The sequence below is a fragment of the Uranotaenia lowii genome, unplaced genomic scaffold, assembly GCF_029784155.1.
Source record: "Uranotaenia lowii strain MFRU-FL unplaced genomic scaffold, ASM2978415v1 HiC_scaffold_231, whole genome shotgun sequence".
NCBI classification, from domain to species: Eukaryota; Metazoa; Arthropoda; class Insecta; order Diptera; family Culicidae; genus Uranotaenia; species Uranotaenia lowii.
The window spans coordinates 3,152-30,363 of NW_026598126.1; the positions used below are offsets into that span (position 1 = coordinate 3,152).

At 37.7% G+C, this 27,212-nt stretch overlaps 2 protein-coding genes and 2 long non-coding RNA genes across 4 annotated transcripts; 2 read left to right on the plus strand and 2 right to left on the minus strand.

Moving 5' to 3' along the window:
• The first annotated feature begins 1,013 nt into the window (after positions 1-1,013).
• Positions 1,014-1,853, plus strand: LOC129759655 (uncharacterized). The gene has a single exon (XM_055757165.1). The coding sequence runs from the start codon at positions 1,014-1,016 to the stop codon at positions 1,851-1,853; it is 840 nt and encodes a 279-aa protein (XP_055613140.1).
• Positions 1,854-2,601: 748 nt separating this feature from the next.
• LOC129759652 (uncharacterized) lies at positions 2,602-3,873 on the plus strand. Its single transcript, XM_055757163.1, has one exon. The coding sequence runs from the start codon at positions 2,602-2,604 to the stop codon at positions 3,871-3,873; it is 1,272 nt and encodes a 423-aa protein (XP_055613138.1).
• Positions 3,874-5,948: 2,075 nt separating this feature from the next.
• On the minus strand, positions 5,949-7,125 carry LOC129759656 (uncharacterized). Its single transcript, XR_008740209.1, has 3 exons — positions 6,858-7,125; positions 6,538-6,648; positions 5,949-6,475 (listed from the first exon to the last, which is right to left on the minus strand). It is a non-coding gene; the product is annotated as an uncharacterized LOC129759656 (long non-coding RNA).
• A 16,551-nt stretch (positions 7,126-23,676) lies between these two features.
• LOC129759653 (uncharacterized) lies at positions 23,677-24,661 on the minus strand. The gene is made up of 3 exons (XR_008740208.1): positions 24,414-24,661; positions 24,184-24,344; positions 23,677-23,987 (listed from the first exon to the last, which is right to left on the minus strand). It is a non-coding gene; the product is annotated as an uncharacterized LOC129759653 (long non-coding RNA).
• Positions 24,662-27,212: the final 2,551 nt, after the last annotated feature.

The window sequence follows — 27,212 nt, forward strand, 5'->3', positions numbered from 1 at the left end:
GCTTCAAATATTGAACCTTGATCTTACCTGGAATCAGCTGTGTTGCAGTATCTCATGTGCAGGATTCAAATGGTTCACCTACTGCACTAAATAACTGTCGTCACTTGGCCAAAAATCGCGCGGTCACCAGCGAACTACCCGGAGGACAACACTTCTGTTTCGGTGAGTGAAATTCAGCGAACTACTTTAGTATATGAACCAGCCGAAGCTGGACCCGCATGAAACTACATATATATTTTCCCGTCTCACGAACACACTGATACTCATAACGGTATTTGATTGAGTTTGAATCATCGCATTCGGATATCGATTGATACAAGGGGTCTTCTGATGCACTTTCGTTATCGAGTGCATTTTGAAATTGTGTACACCGTTCAACAAAAATTGGATTCAAAATATTTTGGAAATTGAATCTGCGGAACGAGTTTTTCGGTCAGGTTAGTAGAACCGATGGTATACGTCCTGCCGAAGCTATATTTTGAATGCAAATACTACATAAACGTTATCTCAACCCACCACCCCCTGCTACACTGTTTGGTACCGAGAACATCCAAGAGTTGGTCTGAGGCACCTCAATAATAAGGCGCGCAATTATATTCATTGAACGAAATCTGCGGCTAGGAATTCATACCTGTAAAGGTGTTCAGCTTTAGTTTCTGTCAAGTAAGTTAAGCTTTACAGTGCATGTCCCTTGCCGAAGCTTTGACGGAATTTTTACTACATCGCATATTTCCTTGTCGCGTATCCTGAAATTGATCTGATCTGAGGGCAAATTATTACAACCGCTTGTATACGGAGAGGCGCACCCACGCGTGAAGGCAACGCACGCGTTTCAACCGCTAGGTCGTTCGGAATTCGGAGTTCGATACCTGAGAATGAGTGCAACTTAAGGTTTCTTAAAGTAAGTTAAGCTCTACAGTGTATGTTCCTTGCCGAAGCTAGTTCAAAGTGCGAATACTCACCGGTTATTTTACTACCATACACCACCGTGAATCATCTTTTCATCGAAAACCATGGCTACCTCCGGCGCAACCTCTTCTGCTAAAAATCCACCGCTGAGGAATCTTCAAACCAGGTTGAAGGCGTTACTTGAAATGTTTAAAAACTTAACCACGTTTGCGAACACATTGGGCGAGGTAACATCAGTTCAACAGATTCAGGTCAGGTTGGAAAAATTGAACGAACTCTGGGATAAGGTCAACGATGCTATCATGGATGTTGAAATGCATGATGAGTATCCAACGAAGGAAGGCAACTGCCCAGGCATAAGGTTGGACTTCACCACGCGCTTCTACGATGTTAAGGCGAGCATGTTAGACCGGATCAAGGAGCTGGAAGGAAATGCTGCGAACACTAGTGTCTTGCAGTCCACTCGTATCATGGATTCATCCATTCAGCCAGTGACGGAACATGTGAGGTTACCCCAAATACGTCTGCAGACATTCGACGGCAACATTGACCAGTGGCTGAGTTTCCGAGATCTTTTCCTGTCGCTGATCCATTCAAAGGTGGACTTACCGGATGTGGAAAAATTCCACTACCTCAAGGGATATCTAGCTGGAGAAGCTAGATCGCTCATCGACCCCTTGGCATTGACGAGGGCCAACTACTCCATCGCTTGGGACACTTTGATGTCAAGATACAACGACAGCAAGGTTTTAAAACGTCGTCAGGTTGGAAATTTGTTCAAACTTCCGAAAGTTTCCAAAGAATCGTCATCGGAGATCCAGGTGTTGCTCGAAGGTTTTGAACGTGTTGTGCAAACCTTAGACCAACTAGTGAAACCTGAAGACTACAAGGATTTACTGCTGTTCGAAGTATTGTGTTCCAGGGGAATTGTGGGAAGAGCATAGCGCGCTGCAGAGCCAGGATACCGTAAAGGATCTTACGCAGTTCCTGCAAACGAGAGTCAAAATTCTTGCCTCACTGCCATCCAAATCACATGATCCCAAGCCGGAGCTGTCACAGTTACCCAAAAAGAATGTCGTCCCCAGAACCAGCTATAGCGCAACTCAATCATCACAAGGATCTTGTATTGCTTGTCCAGATTCGCATCTCCTCTACACGTGTCCAGCGTTTTCGAGACTGAATGTCTCCGCTCGCGATAAGCTACTGAGACAACACTCGCTATGCCGCAATTGTTTCCGGCGTGGCCATCAAGCTTCGGAATGCAGATCAATGCAGGTGTGTCGGAAATGCAGGGGAAGGCACCATACTCTAGTGTGCTTCCGAGAAGATAACGCAGGATACAGCAATACGCGAATGGTACCACCCCCCAGAAGTAGTCAACCAGCTGCTCTCCAACCGAATACTTCAACAGAAACAGTTTCTTCAAACGTAGCAAGGAGTCGTTCATCAACTATTATTCTCGCTACAGCAGTCGTTTTAGTGGAAGACGACACCGGCAAGACCTTTCATGCAAGGGCATTATTAGATTCAGGGTCAGAGTGCAACTTCATGACAGAGGGGCTCTGTCAGCAGATGAAGATTTCAAGAAGGCGTTCGAATATCTCAGTTCTGGGAATCGGCAAGGCGAATACCACTGTGAAGCACCAGATTTCAGCAGTTGTCAAGTCGCGAACATCGGGTTTTGCAAGAAAGATGGAGTTTTTACTTTTACCAGCGGTTACTGCCGATCTGCCTACTACCAGCGTGACGGTTTCATCTTGGAAGTTCCCACAGGGTGTGGAACTAGCAGATCCAGTTTTTTTCCAATCCAAATCAGTGGATTTGGTCTTCGGCGTTCAACATTTCTTCTCCTTCTTTCAAACCGACAACAAAATTCCACTAGGCAGGGGGCTACCAATGCTGATAGATTCGGTATTTGGTTGGTTGGTCACCGGTGCAGTCGAACATCAGGATTCATCACCACACATCGTTTGTAATACGGCATCTACAGTAAATCTCGACGAACTTCTCACCAGGTTTTGGTCGTGTGAGGAGATAGGGTCTCCGAACACATTTTCCCCGGAAGAACAACGCTGCGAGGAGCAGTTTGTTCGCACAATCCAGAAGAGTTCTGATGGGCGATATACTGTTGGCTTACCGAAAAACGACCAGGTGCTTTTGACGATGGGCGAGTCGCGAGGCATTGCACTTCAGCGACTGAGTGGCTTGGAACGCAGATTGGTGAGGGATCCAGATTTGCGGAGCCAGTACAACGAGTTCATGGAGGAGTACATACAGCTAGGGCACATGCGCAGGGTGCATGCGGGCCCGGAAAAACGTTGCTATCTACCACACCATTCAGTCATCAAACAGGCCAGCACAACCACGAAGGTTCGAGTGGTGTTTGACGCATCATGCAAGAGCAGCACCGGTATTTCCCTAAACGATACACTCTTGGCAGGACCCGTTATCCAGGACGAGCTTCGAGCTCTCATCATGCGTTGCCGCACGAAACAAATTATGATTGTCGCGGACATCGAAAAAATGTTCAGACAGATCGGAATCGATGAAGAAGACATACCGCTTCAAAGCATTCTGTGGAGGAAGAATCCATCGGAGGAGGTGAAGACCTATGAACTGACTACCGTCACATACGGAACAAAACCGGCACCGTTTCTTGCCACCAGAGCCTTGAAACAGTTGGCCACAGATGAACAGGAAAGATTTCCTAATGGAGCCAAAGCTATTATGGAGGACGTCTACATGGACGACGTTATAACCGGTACAGATAAAGCAAGCGCAGCCTCGAAACTTTGTGAGGAATTAATCAATCTAACGAGGAGTGGAGGGTTCCGACTGCGAAAATTTGCTTCGAATTCAACGACAGCCTTGCGCGTAATAGAAGAGGAAGACCTAGTGCTGCCGCATAGTAACGAGATACAGCTCGACCCAGACCCTGCAGTCAAAACCCTAGGTCTTGTTTGACAACCTCGGACAGACATTTTGCGATTCAACTTTACCATTCTGCAGATATCAGAAAACGAAAGGTTAACCAAGCGGAAAATACTGTCGGCAATCGCAATGTTGTTTGATCCTCTTGGATTAGTCGGAGCAGTAACCATTACCGCCAAGATATTTATGCAGAGGTTGTGGAAATTGAACGACAAGGGAGAAAGGCTCGACTGGGATCAACCAGTACCAGTTGAAGTAGAAAAATAATGGCGTAATTTCCACCAGCAGCTTCATTTGATGAACAATTTGAAGATTAAACGTTGTGCAGTCATCCCAAATTCGGTACGTATGGAGCTACATTTCTTTTCGGATGCATCGGAGAAGGCATACGGCGCCTGCGTGTATATCAAGAGCATCGACACTCAAGGATGAAGCTTCGTACATCTACTAGCATCGAAATCGAAGGTCGCGCCGTTGAAATGCCAGTCGATACCAAGGTTGGAGCTATGCGGAGCTCTTCTGTCAGCCGAATTATCCTTCAAGGTACGAGATGCGTTGAAGACCCAGATTGATATGCACTTTTGGACGGATTCAACTTGCGTTCTACAATGGTTGAAGGCGGTTCCAACTACCTGGACAACGTTCGTGGCAAATCGTGTAGCCAAAATCCAAACAGCGACGGAGAATTGTGTTTGGAGACACGTTCCTGGCATACAGAATCCTGCAGACTTAATTTCTCGTGGATTAAATCCAGACCAGATCCAGGACAGCAATCTATGGTGGAAGGGTCCCGAATGGCTACTACAGAACCATTACCCGAACCAGCCAAGTAGCTTCAGCACCGAAGGAGTAAATACAGAAGTACGACATGTAACAGCGAACCTGGCAACTAGTCAAAATGATTTCGGAATGGATTATGTGAACAAATTTTCGTCATTTACTAAACTTGTCCGATGTACTGCGTACTGGATGCGTCTAATGCGAATCTTGAAGAAATCAGAACCAAATCCAAGAAGTCTTTTAACTGTGGTAGAACTTTGGGAGGCCGAATACGTCATAATACGACGAATACAGAAGGAGACATTTTCCGAAGAATGGAAGTGTTTAGCTGAGGGAAAGGATGTGCATCGGAATTCGCCGCTGCGGTGGTTCGTTCCTCAAATATCTTCAGAAAACCTTATTCGAGTTGGTGGCCGATTAGGAAAATTAGAGGAGTCGGAAGATACCAAGCACCCAATAGTGCTACCTGCAAAACACCCTTTTACAAAGCTCTTATACGAGTAGGGTAACGGACCTATTTTGGACCGCTTTGGGAAGTGGCAATGCTACTTTCTGGAATAAAAAAGGATATTTTACAATTTTCGACTGCTTTATCCGTTCATTACGACGATCAAGGTTTATTCTATCGAAAAATATCGTCGTGTGTTGCAAAGTAACAAGATTTAAGCTTAAAAACACGTTTCTTCAATCATTACTCTGGTCAGTATTTTGGACCACCAGGTTTCTATTTTGGACCACCCTTTGGACCTATTTTGGACCACCCTTAAACTAGAAAATTTTTTTTTCTAAATTTTGCTATATTTCGACAGCGATTGATGCGCAATTGTGCGAATTATTATGATAATTTTGTCTTTTCTTGTTGTTATAGAGTTGTTTTTGACATTTCTTACGCACACTTGCTGAGCGTGTACAGATGAGACGGGACAATTAACCTCAAAAACTCTCGGTACAAAAAACGGGCACACATGGTTGTTTTTGAGGTTGATTGTCCCAAAACTGATAAGTGTTGGTGAAACAACCAGCATAATACACGCTCGAAATTCTTTAACCAATTATCGTTAAAAAGTAACCATTTTCACACCTTTCCGCGTTAAGTGATTTTTTGGTTTTTTCCATAGAAGTCATTTTTTGACTTCTCTTGAGAAGTGGAAATATGGTTACTTTTTAACCGCAAGAAATTATTGCGGAAAAGTTGAAAAATGGTTAATTTTGAACCATATCGCAAAATGGAAAGGAAACAGGTAATTTTTTTCTTTAAGATACTAGAATTGGGATGTTTTGAACTGGAAAAAGAAAAATGATGCGGGTTTAAGAGTAACTTCTTTATTTTTCTCAAAATTAATCCTTCCGGCTCAAAATTACCAGGAAGCAACTTTTGAAGAGTCGTTGCCATCGCTGGGGGCAGGCCACCGGAAGCACCAGCAAGAGCACAATTGGCTTCATTTTCCACCTTGAACAGTCCGTTCGGAGGCAAGCCCCAGATGATTAGCAACGCGTTCCCTGCTGGTTGAAATTTTGGTAAAAAGTTTTCGAAGTTTCTAGTATCGGCAGAGGCATCACGGGTTTGAATCTCTTTATTGTTTCGCTCCCGTTGCGGTATTGCAGTTGTGGCAGAACCATGTTCCGAATTGAGGAAACTGCAATCACTCTTTTTGGTTCTGTTAGGCTAGTGCGTGGAACCATTATGCAGGCTCAAATTTGCCAGCTACCAAGGGACAGGCCGTTTCATATCTTCTATTTCTACTCGCCGTATATCCCGGGTTCAAAATCAGGAACCGGACAGTGAGAGGAAAATTCCTTTGAGTTGTCACTTCTCTTCTGTCTGGCAGACAATCGTTTCCACGGGAGCATACAGCTGAAAAAAGAATGAAATTTGTTATTGATATTTATTTTTGTTATAATACTTATTCCACTCACCTGTTGCAATTTTCATGGTCACGGTTGTTATCCATTTGCCCAAGCCTCTATTCTATGTGAACTTCCAGCGGAACTAAAATTTCGACAGCCGCCATACAGCTGGATAAAAACCTTACAAAAATATTTTGGTTTTAAAATCAAATTCTCAAGAAATCTAGCAGGAAGATTTTCAGGTTTACTACCGGAAGGCTTATTATTTCTTATATTGGATTTTTGGGAATCATTGAAACTTCCACCAAAGAAAACGGGATTCCGCTAGTAAGCCGGGAAGTTCCTCCGGAAATTATCTACCGTTACCATATTTGTGTAAACCAACTTACCGTTGCATCCGATGCAGATACAGGTTGTCATGAATTGATAGACACACATTTTGAATGTTTTTGCTGAAGTTGAGTCTTAGCGGGTGGCAAACGGGTGTCGGAGTGGAGTCATGGCTGGGTAGCACTAATCCGAGGGTCGCTGACGACGATGGGCATCACACTCAATCATGCGCCAGGCAAACATATCAGCTGGTCGACGCGGATTGCTGTCTTTATCGATGCGTGCCCGTTCCGTATCTGGAAATATTTTTTCGCAGCCCAAGTAAGGTGTCCGGTACCATCTACAAGCTGACGACGAAACAGATGACGCTACGGAAGATTCTTTCTGTTTTTCTGCAAAGAAATTTGTTATCTAATTAAAAAAAAAATCATCTTTCATAAGCAATCTATTAAAATTACCTTTCGGCAGAGTGAGATCCTCCAGTCGAAGAACTTCAAACAAATCCGGTGGAATCCAAGCCTTGATTGAACTTGGATTTAAAAACGAATGTAACGCGTACACCTTTATTGCTCACTTCCAAAATAAAATGGCGAAGATTTGGCTGTCGAATTTTTAACCATATTTGGTTAATGCGCAAAAACTTCAAAAATGGTTGATTTTGTAGCTTAAAAAATTCTTAAAAAATAACCATATTGGCAGTTTGGAGGCAGAAACCAAAAAATGGTTATTTTTGAACCATAAATGGTTAAATAAAAATGAGCGTGTATCGCGAACACTACCAGCGGCAAATAGGACTATAGACTAGTCAAGTTTTGTTTGTTCGATAAGAACAGAGTAAAAACAGTAAAATTCCTCTGTTATAGAGTGTGTTCCAAATGTTATGAAAATTATGACAGCACACTGAAATCTCGACAAAATTTGGTTCTGCAGTGTTCAATACTGGCCAGTTGGCTTGTCTTTAGGCTCAATTTTCAGAACGCAAATCTTCTTCAGGCGACCCAATGATAAGTTGAGAAAGTCTGACATCATGAACTTCGCGACATCAATTGATGCATTTACTTCCAAAACCTTAGTGGATTTGGTTTGGCTTAAGTTCTGTAGATAGATTCAAAAAGATAAAAATGTGCGAGATTTATGCTATCTTTTAAGCCATCTAAAAGCCAGATTTTTTTTCACAAAAATTCAGTTTTGTTTTAGGTTAAAACTTATCGTTAGAGTAATTTTCCAACAGTTTTTTTTTTAAATTGCATAACCACAGGGGCTGAAAAACTAGATTTTTAGTACTTTATCGCTTGTAAAATTTACACATTTAAACCACCTTTTCCCAAGTTTTGAAACCTATATAGCTATAATTGAATATATTTTTTGATAAAATTTTTCTAATATTATCTAACTAATATATTTCAACTGTTACAAAAACTAAACTCGTTGCATATTTGCCGAATTGTTGTCGTTTTTTCCAAACCCCTCCTTAAGACGGGTTCTATATTTCGTTTCTTCTACCTAACCAAGTTTTTTTTCCTCAAAAATCATTCCTGAATGCACTCATTTTACTGGCAATCCTAAATGGTTGAAACTTTCAATAATTTTTCATGTAGCATAAAAAACATATACTTAATAAAAAATTGGTGCAAGTCCAAGTTTTCATGTTTTGAGGCTTTATTAAGCTGTAGCTTTTAACAACTGCTTATCAAACAGTTGCCATTGATGTACATAGATTGTTAGATTAATGTGATTCAAAGCATAGTGCACAAAAAGTAAGTTAAAACTATATGATTGGCTTGGTTTTATGCCGATTAAAGTGAACGTCGTCTAATGGCGAGTTTGGGCTTTGGCGAGTTCATAAAATAAAATCATGCTTAAATTCCAAATTTAATTCCTAATGAGTGGTTGAAATAGTGTGCATCATTCTTTCATATCGTCGTACAACGTCTTATTACGCTCATGAACAAGTTTTATACCCAGGTTATGTTGAGTGGTCCAAAATAAGTCCCTAAGGAATAAAGTAGGACCTATTTTCGACATGGGTCAAATTGCTATCAAAACCAGTTATTTTACTTTTTCCAGCTTGCCAAATAGTTTTCGCGTGTTTTATCATAGCTGTGAACATGTTTGTATTTGTAGAATTCATCACAGCTATGCAGTAAACGTCTTGAAAGTTGACTCCAATAATGGCAAGTCCTCCTGAAATGGCCCTGATTCGGTCCAACTATGAAAAATCAAAACTTTATTTTCAATTTTCTCTCCGTTAACAGCTTACTTAAGTAAAATTTTAGATGTGATTAGAATCATAAGAAGTAGCTTTAAGTATATTTGTTCAAAATTTTTATGAATAATATGATTTATGAGAGAAATATTAGCAAAAAGCTACAAGGTGGTCCAAAATATGTACCCGGTCCAAAATAAGTTCGTTACCCTACTACCATCAAAAGCTTATGCACGCTGGATCACAGTTGTTGCTAAGCTCAGTTCGCCTGAAGTATTGGCCACTTGGAGGTCGTAACGTTCCACGCCAGATCATACATAATTGTAAACAATGTTTCCGCTCAAAGCCAAATCCTATTCAACAATTTATGGGTGAGCTGCCGTCAGATCGTGTTACGAAATCAAGACCGTTTATGAAGACCGGAGTTGACTATTTTGGCCCAGTGTACTTGCGTTTGGCACCAAGACGACCAGCAACAAAGGCTTACGTAGCAGTTTTCATCTTCCTTTGTACCAAGGCAGTGCACCTTGAATTAGTTTCGGACCTTTCGACAGAGCGGTTCCTCCAAGCACTACGCCGGTTTATTGGGAGAAGAGGATACTGTGCCGATATTTATTCGGACAATGGGACCAATTTTGTGGGAGCCCGTAGCTTTCTGCGGGAATTACTGGAGATTATTCGCAACAGCCAACATCAAGAAAAGGTATCCAAGGAGTGCGTCAACAATCACATTCAATGGCATTTTATCCCCCCAGCTGCTCCTCATTTTGGAGGCCTTTGGGAAGCTGCGGTTCGATCGGCCAAGAAGCATCTCCTGAAGATCTACGAATCTGAGCGCCTTTTACCGTTCTTGCAGCAACACGACGAAGCTCCGCTATTTTGACCAGATTTGGCATCATGCCACTATTCTAAAATTGCCCTGGAGTGATAGTTATGAGGCCGATTCTGTCCATTTTGTTCCAAAGCGCATGAACCCGCCAAACTGTCCGGAGCTGCGCCCGAATGGAGCAGTACTGGGCAATATTGAAGCTGGAACTTCGGAAAAACAAGAAGACCGTCAAAGACGAGAAGATGTTAAGAAATTGAAATGAAAAACTGAGAAACTGGTACTGGATGACACTGTAAAGACTTTGATGGAGGGCATCAAACGAAAATGCGTTCAATTTTACACTCTAGACTCATCGATTAACTTTTTTGATTTTTGAAGTGAATATGTGTATAAAACTACCCTAAAATTTTGGCTTGATTCTAAAAATTATAAGAAAATTTGCATGTGTTCGTACAAAAGTTGGCATAATATTTCGTGTTCGCCCATTAAATACAAAAATCCAATCATAAACATAAAGGGTGATTTTCCAATCGTTGTCCCTTTACCCATTGTTGCACGGAATGATGTAAATTGTCAATATTTCATCTGATTTTAAACTTTTTCCCAAAAATAAAACTGAATCATGTTAATTGGAATGATCATTGATAAAATAAGGCTTTTAACGATATTTTCTGCTGTAAAATATGCATCTAACGACAGTTTTAATTTTTTTTGTTTTTTTTTTTTCACGCGATTATTGTGCTACTTGTTTAACAAAACCTTAAGATTCCTTCTACGGCAAATAAGGTTTTACGCCAGTATTAAACATCTTTTGAATTGGTTTTCTTTACGAGGCGTTTGTTGGACAATTTTAACACCATGATTTAGGAAAAAAATTACGATCCATACAGAATCGGGAAAAATATCGGATCGTGCAACAATTAGTCCGCTCAATCTCTTCCTGCCCCATTGTTGTACATAAGCCCAATATAAAATTTGAATGGAAATTTCAAATTTATTAATTAGTATGCCTAAAAAACTATAATAAGTTGTTTTAAACGCCAAAAATAATATCAAAATTTCTGAAAGCGATTAATATAGTCCTGAAATAGCGCAACGTGTTTTGATAAGTACGGGAAACGAAAGATTTTATTCAAAAATGACCAGAGGTGTACTGAAAGTTAAAACAACTTATTTTTTGGAATTTTGAAATATTTGTTGGATTATGCAATACGTTTCGTCGTGTGAACAAAAATCAAACCTTAAATGTAACCCAGAAATGGATGAAAATAAAAAATCGCAGTTAACTGCTTTGCATAGCTTGCAATGTCTGAATAGTTTCAAAGTCACTTAAATTGCTTTGGCTTTGAGGAACTACTTTTTTATCAGAATTATTTTGAAATCCTTTATCTCGACCATTCACTAAAAATTTTATGCAAAGAATCTAAAGATAGTTTGAAAAAAAAAATCTGTTTCTCCAATTTCGAGACGACAAATCTTAAAGAACTGTATTTCATGTCAACAGCGAACCCCTAGCTTTTGTTAATAATATTGTTAAAATTGGAAGGTTAGAAGACCCGAAATATTATCTATCATGTGTTTCTTTCTCTCAGAAATTCAAAACTGCCGTCGAGCTAGACCAGAAATATTTGAGTAAACCTTTTTTTTGGCTCTTATTATTCCGAAAAATAAACAGTCTTAACTTTGTGAAGCTTAATTTGATCAAATCAGTTTTTTAGCTGGAAAATTCCCAGCAAACATTTTTGTAGGTGTATTTCTCAACAACTTTGTTATACGTTTCATATACATTATAGAATGATCGTATGAAACTCGAAGTTAGGGCTTGTGATATAGCTCAGTTGCCAACTGCAACGTTGATAAAGTCGCGAATGCCATAAAGATGGTAAAATGACTATAATCGAAACAAAAAAAAGTATGAAACTCGAAAAAACAGCATTTCCCTACCAAAGTGAAGGCAATATACATACATAAAAAGAATGCAAGAGAGCACAAGTGTTTTCTTTCAATGCATGCGAATGCCAGCGACAATATTTGCTGCTTCTGTCATTGAACAATTCTTGCAAACACACCATCTGATTTTTATCAATCTGGTTGCACTGCTGGTCGCAGAGAGAAAATCAAACTGTTCTTTCACTTGACCCAGGGCGTGTAAAGCTTAGGGTGTGTTCTTATACCAATGCATGGAATCATCCATCTTGTGACAGGCAATCGTAATCGTAGGCATGGTAGGCGAACAATTGGCTGTCAAAAAGCGCTCCGTCTCCACCCCCCACCAATGAGAATCTTTTGGTACCCCTTGCCTACTTTTCCTCAATATGCATCCACCCGTATCTGAAGGCACTCTGACTTGACTCACGCGAGAGAAAAAAAAGGAACGAAATCGTCTTCAAAATCTGCAAACATGGCGGACTTTTTATCATTTCAGATTTAAACCATTTAATCCGAGTTCGAGTAACAATTTTTAAGACCTTTTATTTGCGTTAGTTGGAATTATGATTAGCAGTAGCGTTTTTAACGACTTGAGTTATCATTTTTAATGCGATTTCATGTTTGCTGGGTTGTTGGGAAAAATTTCAATTTGAAATGAATGTTTCTTGAAGATTGATGAAATGCTACAAAGGCTACATTCTTTACAAATAATCCCACTTTCATGAAAAATATATTCAAAATAAATAAATTTTTGAAAGCTATATTCAATGAATAAGACGAACAATCTGAAACTTTGTGTGCAAATATTTTATAAAATCACATTTTCTTCATAGGGGTAAAGGGGGGCAAAACAGATCGCGTCCTTTTTTAAAACGAACACACACATATAGGATCTCAGTGAAACTTCATGTTTGTTTGAAGAGATCTAAATTCTACTTAAGACTAAAGCGTACATCTTTCAAGGATATAATAGCTACACCCATAGAAGAGGTTGCAAATATCCAATGCCTATTTAGCAAATCTCTGTGCCGATAATGCGCTGAAATGTGCACTGTGCCGAAGATGATATGTTTGAAAAACCGTAACTGGCATAAGGACTCGGCTCCCAACCAAAATGATGCATGACCACTACATTCAAGCAAAACAAGAAAAACATTCTATGGGATTTCCTTCCTATTGGATAATTCATCCCAGAAACAAGAAAAAAAAAATATAAACTACAGCGCCCGTAGGGAGAGTCGAATTCAAATCACCAATTATATCGTCTTGCAAGTCCGACATCCTAACAAGTGTGCTATTTGAGCTTCATGAAGGACGAGGGATATTTGTCATAGGCTTTCTGCCACCGAACAATCACAAAAAAATCGCACAACGACGGCTTCCCGGCGTTTGGCCGCCTTTCAAGGTAGTCCTTTGTCTTGCGATGGTAACGGGAAAGGGAACGGGAGTGAAGGCAAAGGGAAACCCATTGAATGAGAACTGTGCTTTGCTTACTGCCTGCTATTACATACACACGCTACATATACACAGCTGCCAAAGCCGGGCAGCTTGAAGCAATGTTTTTGTTGTTGCTTTTGCTACATACGCACAGCTTAGCCGTGGTTGTTTGCCCATGGATTGAATTGAAGCAATGTTTTTTTTGTTGCTTTTACTGCATACACACGCAAAGCTTGGCCGTGGTTGTTTGCCGGTGGATTGAAGGGATTGAATTAGAAGGATGTTTTTGTTGTTGCTTTTGCTACATTCACACGCACAGTGCTCGGTTCGCTGGCTGCCTGGTGTTGGCCGGTATTTGTTTCCATCCTTCTTCGTCTTATGATGCGATAGGGAGGGACGTGAAATCGTTTTTATTTTGTTTCTTTCAGACATACGCAATTCGGTTGACTTGGGAGGTTAATGCCGGTGGGAGCAAATCGAATCAGCACCGGTCGCGTTATCTTCTTGTACCAATGATGCTATGTAATTGACTACACGCCATTGGCACAGAGGCTGAATTTTGGGTGTAGCATCTTACTAATGCTAACACCGCCAGCCCACAGAAAGAGTACTATGTATGTCGTGACCGAGACTCGATCTCATGAACTCTGGCTTAGAAGACTGAAACGCTATCCTCTAGGCCACAGTCGGCGGCTAAGCTCCTTTTATCCTTTCACCTGCAAATTGGCACTTTAAAAAAATTTAAATACCATTCCGTTAAATCTATGAAATTTCAATGACACAAAATTTTATGTTGGTAGGACACATAAAAAAAAGCTCAATACTGTGCAAATATGGTTAAATTACACTTCACTTTGATGGCTCTGGTTAAATTCAAAGGCAGATTTGAGTTTCTGAGGAAAGTTCACGAGTGATAAATACTATTCCAGACTCTCAAACCGGCTGCTTCGTGTTTTTTCGATTTTGGCTCCGAATTTTGCCATTGAACCTTGAACGGTTTATATGATAGACCTCGTCAAAAGGGGCCGTCTTTAAATTGGATTTCATTTGAACTGAAAGTTCTCATAATAAGCTTCCGTATCAAATATCAGCCTCTTTGACTACATGGTGGCTGAGTCTTTAGAAGGTTTTTAAAATGTGCAACCATTGGATAAAGAAAATCGGACATCATTAGGCACGACATAAGATTTGCCTCTGCAACTATATAAGCCACAGACAAGCTATTTAAAAATGATTTTGTAAATTGTTATGTAACTTTTTTCGAACACATAAACTTTACGATCTTGTTGACCAATCCTCTATGAGTGCAATCGCCAAAAAAAATCGAGTGAATTCTGTTGAAATGAATAAAATCTTATATATAAAAATGGAGGCATTTTCTTTGTAACAACATCACGTATGAATGGTCGGTCGTAATGAAGTGAAATTTGGTATCCGAGAGTTTTTCGGGTCAGAGATGGTTTGTATAATAGTTGCAAGAATCTCACTTTTTATGGAAGGGGAGCTCCTAAATAAAATCAACTAGAAACGGGACAAAACTCGAACAATTTGAAGACGATTTTTATGAAAACAGATTCACGAGCACGAAAAGTTATAGAACTGTAAACATTTTCCAACGATTTATTAGGTAACGGGTAAAACGAAGTTTACCGGGTCAGCTAGTACATCATGAAAACCAAAATCTTGCGCTTAGTTGTGCACCGATTGGCAAATCACCTTAGTTGAGTTTAAAATATTTATAGTAGATTGCACAAAACCAGTCATTAAAAATATAGTTGAATTTATAATACTTAAAATTGTATGTAAGTATATATGTATGTATGTATGGTTCCCCCATCGATAGCAAGGTCCAGCCTATGTCTGTCGTCTGTGTGGCTCGGCCTTCGAATTGCTTCTCAGGCTGCCACGGCCGATGTTTCGTCGAGGGAAGGCATCCAACCTTCAGAAACCTACAATGGTTGGCAATCCACTCCGCTTGTAATAGTCTCTTCAGATTAACCCCAGATGCATTCCCTCTGAAATATATGATTATTCATACAATGAAACGCATCTTACCTGTCGGCAACTTATGGGATTCGAACCCAAAAGTTTTTCTTGCCGATACCGGAAATCGAACCCAGTACGCCTGGGTTACCAGACTCGCGCCAGCCTATCCACTAGACCACATCAGCGCTTAATTTATAATACTTAAAATTGAATGCATGAAATCGATCAAATGATATAGTTGAATGTACTATATCTATAGTTGAATACGAAAAATCAGTCATATTGGTATAGTTGAATCTATTATATTTATAGTTAAATGCACAAAACCATCAGAGAAACACATTATATTTATAATTGAAAATCTAATATTTATATTTGGTCGAGAATTAATCGGTTTGACTATAGGCAAAATATTGTTGGAAAAACTATTCTATATTCATCGTATATCTACTCGAAGCGTAGCCTAGCAGCTAATTTATCTCGAAGAGCTTGTCATTTCGTTAGAAATGGTAACAAAATGCCTCGAAAGTTGCTTTGGTGAGTTACGTTATACACCACAAGCAGAAAATTGTGTTTTTGTGAGTAAATATTATGTGTATGTGTCAATAGGATCTTGAATTATGTATATATGTGCGTGCACAGTGTATTTAGGTGAACTTTTCGTAAGCTACTATACAACTCGTAAGTTTATATTTTTCAGAATGCTCTTTATGCTTCAGAAGGTGCTTCGTTTTCCCCATGATTTGCAGCTTTTGGTACACTAAGTTTTCAAAGTTTTTATCTCCACTTTAAATTTTCTCTGGGAAATTCCGGCTTGCAGTCTTTTTAAGAGCAAAAACGGTTTTTGTTTTATGTATCCAACGTTTCAATCCGTTTTGGATCTTCTTCAGGGACTAAAAATTGTATTTTTCAATTAATTTTTGGCCGATTACAAATTATTTGTTGTGAGATGTTTACCTAAAAAGTGTCGTTTTCTTGTTTTTGTCGACTCGGCTGGTCTTGTAAAGCTGTCTATTTATCTGTTTTTTTTAATTTTCCGAATTAATTCGTGTTTTATGACAATAAGGTGTAGTGATTGACTTACTGTGTTAGATGTTTCTCGGATAAAATCCGGGACCTATTTCTGCTTCTACCGAAAAACGATATCAAATCTGTCAATGAAACTTTGAATGCTCAACACAAAAACTTACAATTTACAGTAGAAACAGAAACAGACGGTCGAATGCCTTTCCTGGATATGATGCTATTTAGAAACGAAAATTAAAAAATAACAACCGATTGGTATATGAAACCAATAGCATCGGGGCGGTTTTTAAATTTCCACTCGTTTCACCCGCTTCACCAGAAGATTAATGTAGCTGTGAACTTTGCTAAAAGAGTTACGCAATTTTCTTCACACTCAGGAATCATCCAAGCCAAGAACGTCATCCGAAAACAACTTAGCTTGAATGACTACCCTATGTCTCTCATCAATCAATCGAATCATTAATAAAACGAATGAGAAAACGATATCAGAAACTGAAAAAACGATACCAGAAACAGCTATGAATGAAACGGAAATACAGAAAAATGTATCTACCGTTCTCTGACCAACATTGAAAATCTTTCAACACAAATAATAAAAACATTGCACTCTGATTACAAATATACTAGAGTTGCAAACAAACAAATGAAGACAATTGGATCGTATATTGTTAAAGACAAAACGCCATACGATGAATACACCAACGTCATCTACAAAATAAAATGCAACGGCACCTGGAAAAACAACACCAGCAACGGAAGTGAAGAACACCAAGAAGAGGATGACGAAACTTGCAAGGCATGCTATATAGGTCTCACTAGCGTAAAACTAGCGTAAACACCGATGCCAAACCAACGAACTTAAACGCCTGTGGGACCTAGGATACACAAAACAAGACTACCCCATAGCTAAACTCCGACAACAAACTGCACTCCTGGACCTCGAGATAGCTATGAACCACCTGTTCGACATTGATGGAGTCCGAATCATCGACAGGGGAGACAACCAAGGAAAACTACGAATGCTGGAAAGTTGCCACATTAAAACCACACCTTACACTATAAACATTAAAAAAGATTCAGAAAACATTCATCCTACATATGCCAATATTTTCAAAACTATACAATCAATTAACGAAAACCCAAAACACAAATAAAAAACACCACCCTACACACAACACAGAACAAGCTGACATCTAGAAACAACAAAAACAAAAGGTGAAAAGTGAAAACTGTGCCAAAGTTTCGATGCTGAGGAAAGTTTATCCCAAAACCGGACAACCGGATTTTATCCGAGAAACATCTAACACAGTAAGTCAATCACTACACCTTATTGTCATAAAACACGAATTAATTCGGAAAATTTAAAAAAACAGATAAATAGACAGCTTTTCAAGACCAGCCGAGTCGACAAAAACAAGAAAACGACACTTTTTAGGTAAACATCTCACAACAAATAATTTGTAATCGGCCAAAAATTAATTGAAAAATACAATTTTTAGTCCCTGAAGAAGATCCAAAACGGATTGAATCGTTGGATACATAAAACAAAAATCGTTTTTGCTCTAAAATAGACTGCAAGCCGGAATTTCCCAGAAAAAACACAAAAATCAGTCGATCCCCAAACATAAAAAAAAACATTTTAAATTTTCAGCCAAAAAGAACATGAACCTGTTGAGGGTCTGATCACATCAGTGAAGTGGTATCGACTAGCCCTCATCCATCCCAGAAATTTTTACCCGTCACAGTCCCTGGAATGTCAATTTGACAATAATGACCAAAACCAAAGCATCTCTCTTGCTTCTCAACCAATTTATACAAAATGTTTAGTTTTGGAAACCTCGTGATGTATCTGAAATATGTTTCTCAAATAATATTCAGCTACAACACTTCCATTTTCCGATATTACGAAATTCCGGAAAAAAACATGCTTCGGAAAAAGGCTATAGATCAGCTACGGAATGCTCAAAAAGAATTCGGTTTTGTGTTCAAAAAAGATATTCTATTATATTTTATTTTCGAAATTTTCCAAGATCATGACCACATAAAATGTGAAAAAGTGGTGTACAACCCGTACTTTTCAATTAATGAACCGTCAAAGTTGTTAAAGTCACACAAGATATATTTTTAAAAGAAGTTTGGAAAGGTGACGTATTTTGACACATTTTTGCATTTTTAGATTGTCAAAATATGAAACATAGCATTTTTGACGAATTTTTAAAAGTAGCTGTTTTTCGAACTTTTTTGTCAATTTTCAATTTCTCAGATTTTTTTAGACTTAAACTCAATTTTTTACTAGATTTTTACTAGATTTTTAATAATATTCACCAGAAATGAAGCGATTGCAGAAAATCCAAAATAAAATTATGAAAGTAGTGACACGTTGCAACTAGTACATGCACTAGGCATATATCTTATACTTGACATGCTTAAATGGTTGTCTGTGAAACAACGAAATGCTTATAATAGCCTAATGTTTGTCCATAAAATGAAAATTGGATTGTTACCTTCATATTTGGCTCATGATCTACAGTTTGGAAACGATATTCACAGTTACAATACGAGGAGGGCAAGTGATTTTAAACTTCCAATAGCTAAGAAAGAAATGATCGCGGTGATTTCTTCAGATTTGCAAATTCTAACAAGTTTTTTAATCTCACACAATCACAAACACCTTCCTGCACCCAATTAACATGGATTGCACAATGGGGAAAAAGTGTATAAACATCGAAGAAATTCAATATCTTCCCTCCTACACGAAACAAATCTATGAAAAAAACTTTCCTGTATTGAAAATCTTCGGAAAATCGATTAGACGTAGTTTCAGACGCCGCACAAGCTTACGAACGAAGTTAAAGTGCCTTTTAAACCCCTAATTCCTCTATTTTTGTAAACAATCCAGGAAAAAAAACCAATTTATTTTGCCCTCAATTCCCCAAGCCATAACTAGAAAGTAGCTAGTGAAATACTAGTATTTGGGTCTTTCAAATACTGTAGCTGAATTCAAAGGAATCTTCGACTACTTTGAAATCATAGTTTCATTCAGCTAAGAGGTTCTTCAAACCTTTGATTATAAGTCCCCGACATTATTTCAGATATTTTGATCGGACTTGAAAATTTATTCAATAGCCTGCGGTAGCTAAAAAAGCCTTCATTCGATTTCTCGGAAAAAAATTGGTCAAAAATTTTCATGTCCGAACATGATTTTTCTAAACTATTTCAAAAATTGTAAGGGAATTGCGGGTAAAACAACCATAACTCCTGTTTACAATGCGTGCGGTGACTCGAGTAGGCTTCGTTGAATTCCTTGGAAAAAAAACACACAAGACATGTACCATTTGGTACAAAATTTTCAAGTCCGAACAAGCTTTTTTTAAATAATGTTGGGGAATTGAGAGAAAAACAGCCATAGCTCATATACAGTACCTATCATCTATTATATAAAATTCTCTTGTAACGGTGTTTGTAGTACTACTCCTCCGAAATGGCCAAAACAATTCGAATGAAATTATTTTTAGAATATTCTGTAGCCATGCGAATCGGTTTATATCGAATAAAATAAACCAAAAAGCGCCTCAATTGTCCGTAACAATTAAATTTGTAGTTATTTGAATCAAATTAAAGTCATGGCATCCATTTTCTCGAGATTTTCTTTCCTTTGGGCGGTTTGTTTTTCGCCTCCATGGTCGAGGCGTCGTGAGCCAACGTCGCGAGAGGATTGTAACCATGGCATAACATACTGATCAGTAAGAATATTTTGGCGCGTATTTCTCAACCAAGCATATTTTCAATGCAAGGGGTGGCGATATGAAGCCTTGATGTGATTTTTTTCTTCTTGATTTCTAGATCACTTCTACAGCACATGGTTATAAAAGACGCCTAGATGTGACTCAGATTGACATTTTGCCGATTGAATAAAACAAATAAATTTTGTTTTGCCAAAATCTGAAATTGAAAAGTCAGGCATCCATTTTTAGAAATTTTCTTTTCTTTGAGGGAATTGTTTTTCGTCTTCATGGGCGAGGCGTCGCTAGCAAACGTCGTTGCAAGATAATAGTAAGTTACTATTAGTAACCAAAGCATACTGTTCATTGATCACTGGAAAAATTTAAAAATTTGGCGCCAGTTTCTCAACCTATATTTCTTTTGCACGTGGGGACGCGAGCAACCTAGATGGGTTTTTTTCCTTGCTTATTTGTACACAGCACATGGTTATAAATGACGCCTAGATGTGACACGGATATATATTTTATCGATCGAATTAAAACCATATAAACGATTTCAAATATAAAAACCATTTTTAATTCGTTTTAATTTAAGAAGTAAATTGTTGTCCAAAAATATGAATTTGGTAATGATAAATATTAAATAATGACACTTTGCGGACGTTTGAAAATAAGAAATTGGGAAGCTTTACATTCAATTTCGTATAATCCAATACGCCTAGAACGCCAGACACATTAACTAGACAAGAGTCTCTTCTTTAAAAAAGATAAGATAGGAGTGAAGTTTTTAGAGGTCGTATGAACTTTTTGAATTTTTGCAAACGTAAGTTGAAGTTATCAATAAAATAATCTACTTTTCAATAACAAAAAGTGAGGATATGCATTTTTCGGAAGAATTTTCAATTAAGAAAGTAGACTAGAGCAAGTGCAAACTTTAAACTTTTACAAAAAATGTATACATTATTTCTTCATCCAAAAATTGTTGGGCCCAAAAAAATCTGATTAAACAAACTCAATTCTTTTTTTCCATCATTCATCAAAAAACCGTTTACACGCCAGAAAGGATATCCCGAGTATTGAATCTGAAGCGGGTATTCAAACTTATTATAAAGGTCTTTGTAAATCAAGGTCTTTTGGTTGAACAACATTCAGTGAAATTGAAGTACCAAGCATTAATTTATTCCGGAGAAAACTAAGGACATATCAATGAAAGTTGATAAAACAGACAAACAAAAACAAGTATTAAATTCATTTTAAGTCTTTTCACTGACGCATCTGATAAAAGACCTATGTGTGTTTGAAATGAACTCATGAAACCATCAAAGCCTGAACAGATTAATTCTTTTCGATCTATTAAATTTTAAAAAAATTGCGTACTGCACCGTACCAACTAGAGAGAAACTTACCAATATTTTATTAACATTCCAAAAGTTTTTTCCTTAACCTGAATTACTAGTTCATTGTAACTGATAGGCTACGTTGAAGTTAATAAATTACAAATTACAAATTACAAATTTCAATGATATGTTATTAAATCTTGATAATATTACATAATTACAGATTACCACCAACAATGTTCAGGAACTTTTGAAATCAGAAAACCCAATGCTTCAATCAACATCTTTAGAATAATGGGTGAATATATTTAAACATATGTTTTCCTCTTTTCAAAACCAATCGCTTCTTTGATTCATTGGGTAAATGTTCAAGGAATTAATTTGCATTTTTTGCTTGAACAAGAAAAGGACCTTGCAGTATACAAAATTAATGCCATGACAAGTGCTGTTTGGGAACATTTTAAATTGAAATGTGTAAATTCTATAACTTAAGTATCAGGCGAAACTTTTTGGAAATGATTTTGGTGAAAAAATGGATTTTAATTCAAACTACTTTGAAGCATGAGGATGGCGAATAAAAAGCTGTTTGAAAATGGTTAGTAAAGAATCTTTTCTTATGTGTTTCATTTCTTCAGCTCTAAAAAATACACCATCCAAGGCTAATTGGGAGCTGGAAGCGCTGCGTCAGGCAAAATATTCGGTAAATACTTCAAAAATTGTCCTGATATTCAAAATTCTATTTAAAAAAGATTCATAAGCAATATATTCCAATAAATGAGAAACTTTTTATTTCGGTTTAAACCTTAATGTGAACTCGAATAAAACGGAATAAATCTACTAAATGGAATACAGCAAATGAAACATACATATTATCAACATTCAGTTAGTTATGGAACAAATAACAAAAATTGGATTTTAAAAGACCCGTTGATTTAAAATTCTTCGGTTAATTTTGATAGAATTAAGAGGGACGATTCGAGTATAGGAAAAAGGGGAAATGTAAAGTAAACTAGGAAAAATGGAAAGTGGACGCCAAGTTTAACATGGTAAGACGAAGTTTACTGGGTCTGCTAGTAATTGTATAAAAATTGGAAGCACGCGCACTGTCACTTCGACTTTGAACTTCCATAACTTTTTGCTCTGATGATATTTTTTGATCAAATTGTTTGCGTTAGATAGATCAACTATCACACTATTGTATCACAAAATTTGAGCTTTCTGGAGTTTGTGTGGCCTGAGATACAGTAAATCTACGAAAATCGGACTTTTTGGACTTTTCGCATTCAAATTGCAATATCTCTGAAAGTACGCTACATTTTTTCTTGAAATTTTGCAGAGTGATTGTTGAAATGTAAAGCTAGCCTGTCTGAAGTTTTCAAAAAGTTCTATTGATGAGATCAAAAGTTACGCGATGTGCAATATTTCAGGCATGAACCAAGAAATGCGATTTCTATAGAATTTTGGACTCCCTTGGTAAGGTCGTGCGGCATCTGAAACTACGTCCAATCAAATTTCCGGAGATATTTACTAAAGGAAAGTATTTTTTCATAGATTTTTTTTTGTATTAGAGGAAAGATATTGCATTTCTTCCTGGTTTATACACTCTATTCTCCATTTTGGTTTGGAAGAAATTTGCAAAATTGTATTAAAAAATTTTTTAAGAACTAGCTGACCCGGTAAACTTCGTTTTACCATCTAATGCATAAATCGTAATAAATGTTTAATTTCATCTACACTTCCTTAACTTCATCGTGCTCGCGAATCGATTCTTATGAAAACCGTAACGAAATTGTACGGCTTGTGTCCAATTTAAAGTTGAATTTGTATTGGAACACCCTTCCATAAAAAGTGGGATTCTTGAAACTATTATACAAACCATCTCTGATCCGAAAAAACCTCGGATTCAAAATTTCACTTCATTCCGACCGACCATTCATACGTGATGGTGTTACAAAGAAAACGCCTCCATTTTTATATATAAGATTTTAAAAATTATTTTTCAATTTTAAAGGGCTATAATTTTCATTATACTCAAAATAATGACTTCAAACCTGTTCAGTTTTGTTATTCGAGTTAAAATGGTATTATTTCACTGAATAAATAACTGCTATCCTCATTTAAAAAAAAGTCATGCATTAAAGGGTTAAGGTCTGATAAGAGAGTCTTTTCTTGGGCATTCAGGGTGCACAGAAAAAAATTTTTGCTGTAAAATTACAGCAAATATCCTGTAACAAAAAGGAGCAGGACATTTGCCGTAATTTTACAGGTCGAAAAAAAAATTACAGGTCCTTTATTTTACAGTAAGCATATCAATAAATGGCTTCTTCAAAATTACAGGCCGGTAAATTCGGTTCATTTTTTTGTATATATTCCAATTGGATTTTCAAAAATAATAAAACGTTCATATAAACAGTTTTTGAATTATCATTTTTATTTTCTTCAATTCATTTTAAGGCAGATAAAAAAAAATACAACTTTCACTACACTTCCGGCATTGGCAAAACACAATCCACAAGCACTATTCTGCGTTTCGTTTTAGTCGGCAAACCGAATTTTGGATTACTTTTTCTGCCAGTTGGAAACCCGCAAACGGCTACTTGTGGAATTGAGGGTCAAAACTTAGTCCAAAGGTCATCTTGGTTTGGATGTGGATGTTTGGAGAAGAATCATTCGGGCAAACCCTTGAGCTGGATGATGTTATACTTCGCTCTTATTTGCTGTAAAAAAAGGAAAACATTAGATTTCTAATCAGGTCTTAGTTGTTTTTAAGAAGAAAAAAAACAGCTTATTGTTGATGATAAGTTATTTTCTTTCAAATACTATCAATTTCAATCAGCAAAAATTAATTAAATCCATGCACAACGAAATCTGATTGTTTGCAGCTGGTAAATAAAAAAACGTTTCCTCACTCACCTGGAATGCTACGTCTTCTGGATGAAAATATGTTACTGCTCCACTCTGCTGGCGGAAAATTCTGGTTTCCGTACAACTTTTGCGAAGCTTTTCGGAACCGACAGCTTAAAATGTTTTCCGACTGGCGATGATATTTAACAGATCCCCGGTGCTTGTGAAAACTGCGGCGAATGAACAAAAAACGGATGTTAGTTTCTGGCTGGTGGCAATTTTTTTTTAATATTACTTACGGCATAATTGCGGACATGATTATCTGCTTTGCCCGGACAGCGGCCGTCCGAACTGTGCTGCATGTGTTCCTAAACAGCACGATCCGGATGATTTTTGCACCTTTCGCTTCGAGATCCGTGGAATCCTTGTAACTGCATAACACTGTTTTGCCATTGCAGCTGATGGTCGCCAAATTGACAACATTGTTGTTTCCCGAATCTGCGAAAACGATAAAGCACCTAACCGATCGCCCGACGGTGTTATTTTGTTGTTTGTGGAGCAACTTCTGGATTTGCTCCGGCACGAAATCAAAACAAAATAAAACGGTACGCGCTCTCATTTTGACGTTTATGCACAAAACTGGGATGCCAGGCACACTTTTCCTAACGAATAATTGAAAATTATTGGAAGATACGTAATTCGACGACAAGTAATTTTGGTTCGACCTGTAAAACTACAGTGCATGTCCTACTCCTTTTTGTTACAGGACATTTGCTGTAACATTAAATGATTTTTATTGACGTTTAAACTAACCAACTGAAAGTTACGTGTTTTTTTTAAATTACAGGTTGTTTGTTTTGAAGGCAACTATTTTCAATGACACGTAATATTCATTATTTTTTTCTGTGCACAGAAAAAATTATTTTCTGTAAAATTACAGTAAATGTCCTGTAACAAAAAGGAGCAGGACATTTACCGTAATTTTACAGGTCGAGGACATGCAATTCACAGGCAAGTTTAAAATTACAGGACTGTAATTGCAGGCGACCTGTAATTGCAAGCAAACTGTAATTACAAGCGACCTGTAATTTCAGCGACCAGTAAAATAATCTGCACTTAATTTTATTGTTTTGATTCATTATAATAGAGTGAAATACCATAATTGAATAAAACAAATTGTATTCGTATACACGTGTATAATGTACATTATTTATTAATTACAATAACAATACATAAAAGAATAATTTTCGAACCATGTTTTAATGGCTTTTTTTAAACTTAGCCGTAAAGGGCACGATGGACATAGATTGTTCGGTGCGTTTTCTGCGACACAAAGTTGCGAAAATCCGGGGAAAACCCCCGGAGAATCAGCCGAAACGACCTCATCGTCGTCGTCGCCAATCGGATCATCCCCATCGGTGCCGCTACTGTCGTCGATCTTCTGCGTCTTTATCCGATTGCTCGATTCAATCCAAATCTCACACGGACTCATCCGGCTCAGGTCTAGCTGTAACTGATCCGGTTTGTTTTCCTTGAGTTGGTTGTTATATTTTATCAGCAAAATCTGGAAAAGAAATGCAATCTGTAGTAGAAGCTTTATTCTAAGACTCACAAAAATTTTCTGAGGAATTTAGCAAAATTTTGCTTAAATTTGACCACACACAAAACTTTCGAGGTTCCACTTAGCAAAAATGAGCTGTTACTTTCATGGTTCAACAAAAGTCATTAATGGTTGAAAAAAAATGAGCGTGCGCCATTTCGAATTAAGCAGGAAAAAAGTGTTTTGATTTCGTGTTTATGAGTAAAGTGTAAATCAGTCATTGATCAACCTGTTCCGCGCAGAACCGCCAACCAACAATGTCAGCTTTGCTGATCGGTGCAACCCGATTAATGTATTGTGTTTCTGTTTTATGTTCCCGGGGCGTTCATCCCAGGCTGCTCCGAAATCCACCTAAACAGGTGCGGGTACCACTGAGTATTCTTCCGGTGTGGATGACATTGGGTGTTCCGGCCAAAGATAATGTTGGGATGTACGCCCGAGGAAGAGCTCATAACATCTCTGTAATGGTGCGACCCATCAACTCTTTATACAAAATAGTTGAACCGTTTCGGAATTCCCCGCTCGGAGATTTGGGGTGTTCGATTGATCCGGCATCGTTGCTGCTGCTCACGGAAGTCAAATCAATTCATAGAGAAGAATATTCTGCAGAATTCGATCGGTAAGTGTAATTTCAACTTAACAACAATTATATTTAACTTAAAATATTTTTTTATTTCAGCTAACGGAGAAGAAAATTGTCCGATGGCACACCACAGGTGAAGAAGACTTTACGACTCGCCAGGAAACTCAGTGCCGAAAAAGCGCTGATTACAACCGGAACTGGTGCCCATGCTAGAGTGCTGCTCCTTTGGTGATGATGACAGTTGGGGCAAACCTCAACTTGCAATCAAGAATGGCGTAAGTTTTTAGTTCAGTACCAACTTATTCAAATTTCTCTATAATCATTTCGTTTTTCAGAACGCCATTAGGGAACCTGTAATAAACAGCACCCAGTAAAGAGAACTGGCCTTCAAATTAAAAAAAAAACCTTTTGAACAGGAGGAGGAAGAAAGTGAAGATGAATTCTCAATTCGCATCAAGGTTCTAATACTGGACAGCGATCACAGGTAAAATAATTTCTAACATAAAAAAAAGATATAAAGTTTAAATTTATGACAACATTTTTGTGGAACTTGTTATGAAACCATTTATGTCACCATTTTTGTGGAACTCATATCAAGTAATTTGATATTCGCAAAATTGCGTTTTTCTGCTAAGGTGACATACTCTTGCAATTGTTTTTTTTTATGCAATTTATATCGTGTGTAATGAACATAATTCTGGAGTTTTCACGGGAATCCTAAATTCAGAAAATTAATCTTGAACACGATTTCTTCATTTTGAAATAAAACATAAAAAATATCAGCATTGTAATCCGGATCTCTAATTTCACATCTGAAACTGAAATCTTCACCTGTAATCTGATTAATGAAATTGATGTCTTAATCTAAATGAGATCTGTTTCTAGAATCTCAAAATCCGACACAAAATTTTATAT

Excerpts from the sequence above, each read along its gene's own strand:
- LOC129759655 (XM_055757165.1), top strand. The coding sequence starts at position 1,014 with ATGGCTACCTCCGGCGCAACCTCTTCTGCTAAAAATCCACCGCTGAGG.
- LOC129759652 (XM_055757163.1), top strand. The coding sequence starts at position 2,602 with ATGGAGTTTTTACTTTTACCAGCGGTTACTGCCGATCTGCCTACTACC.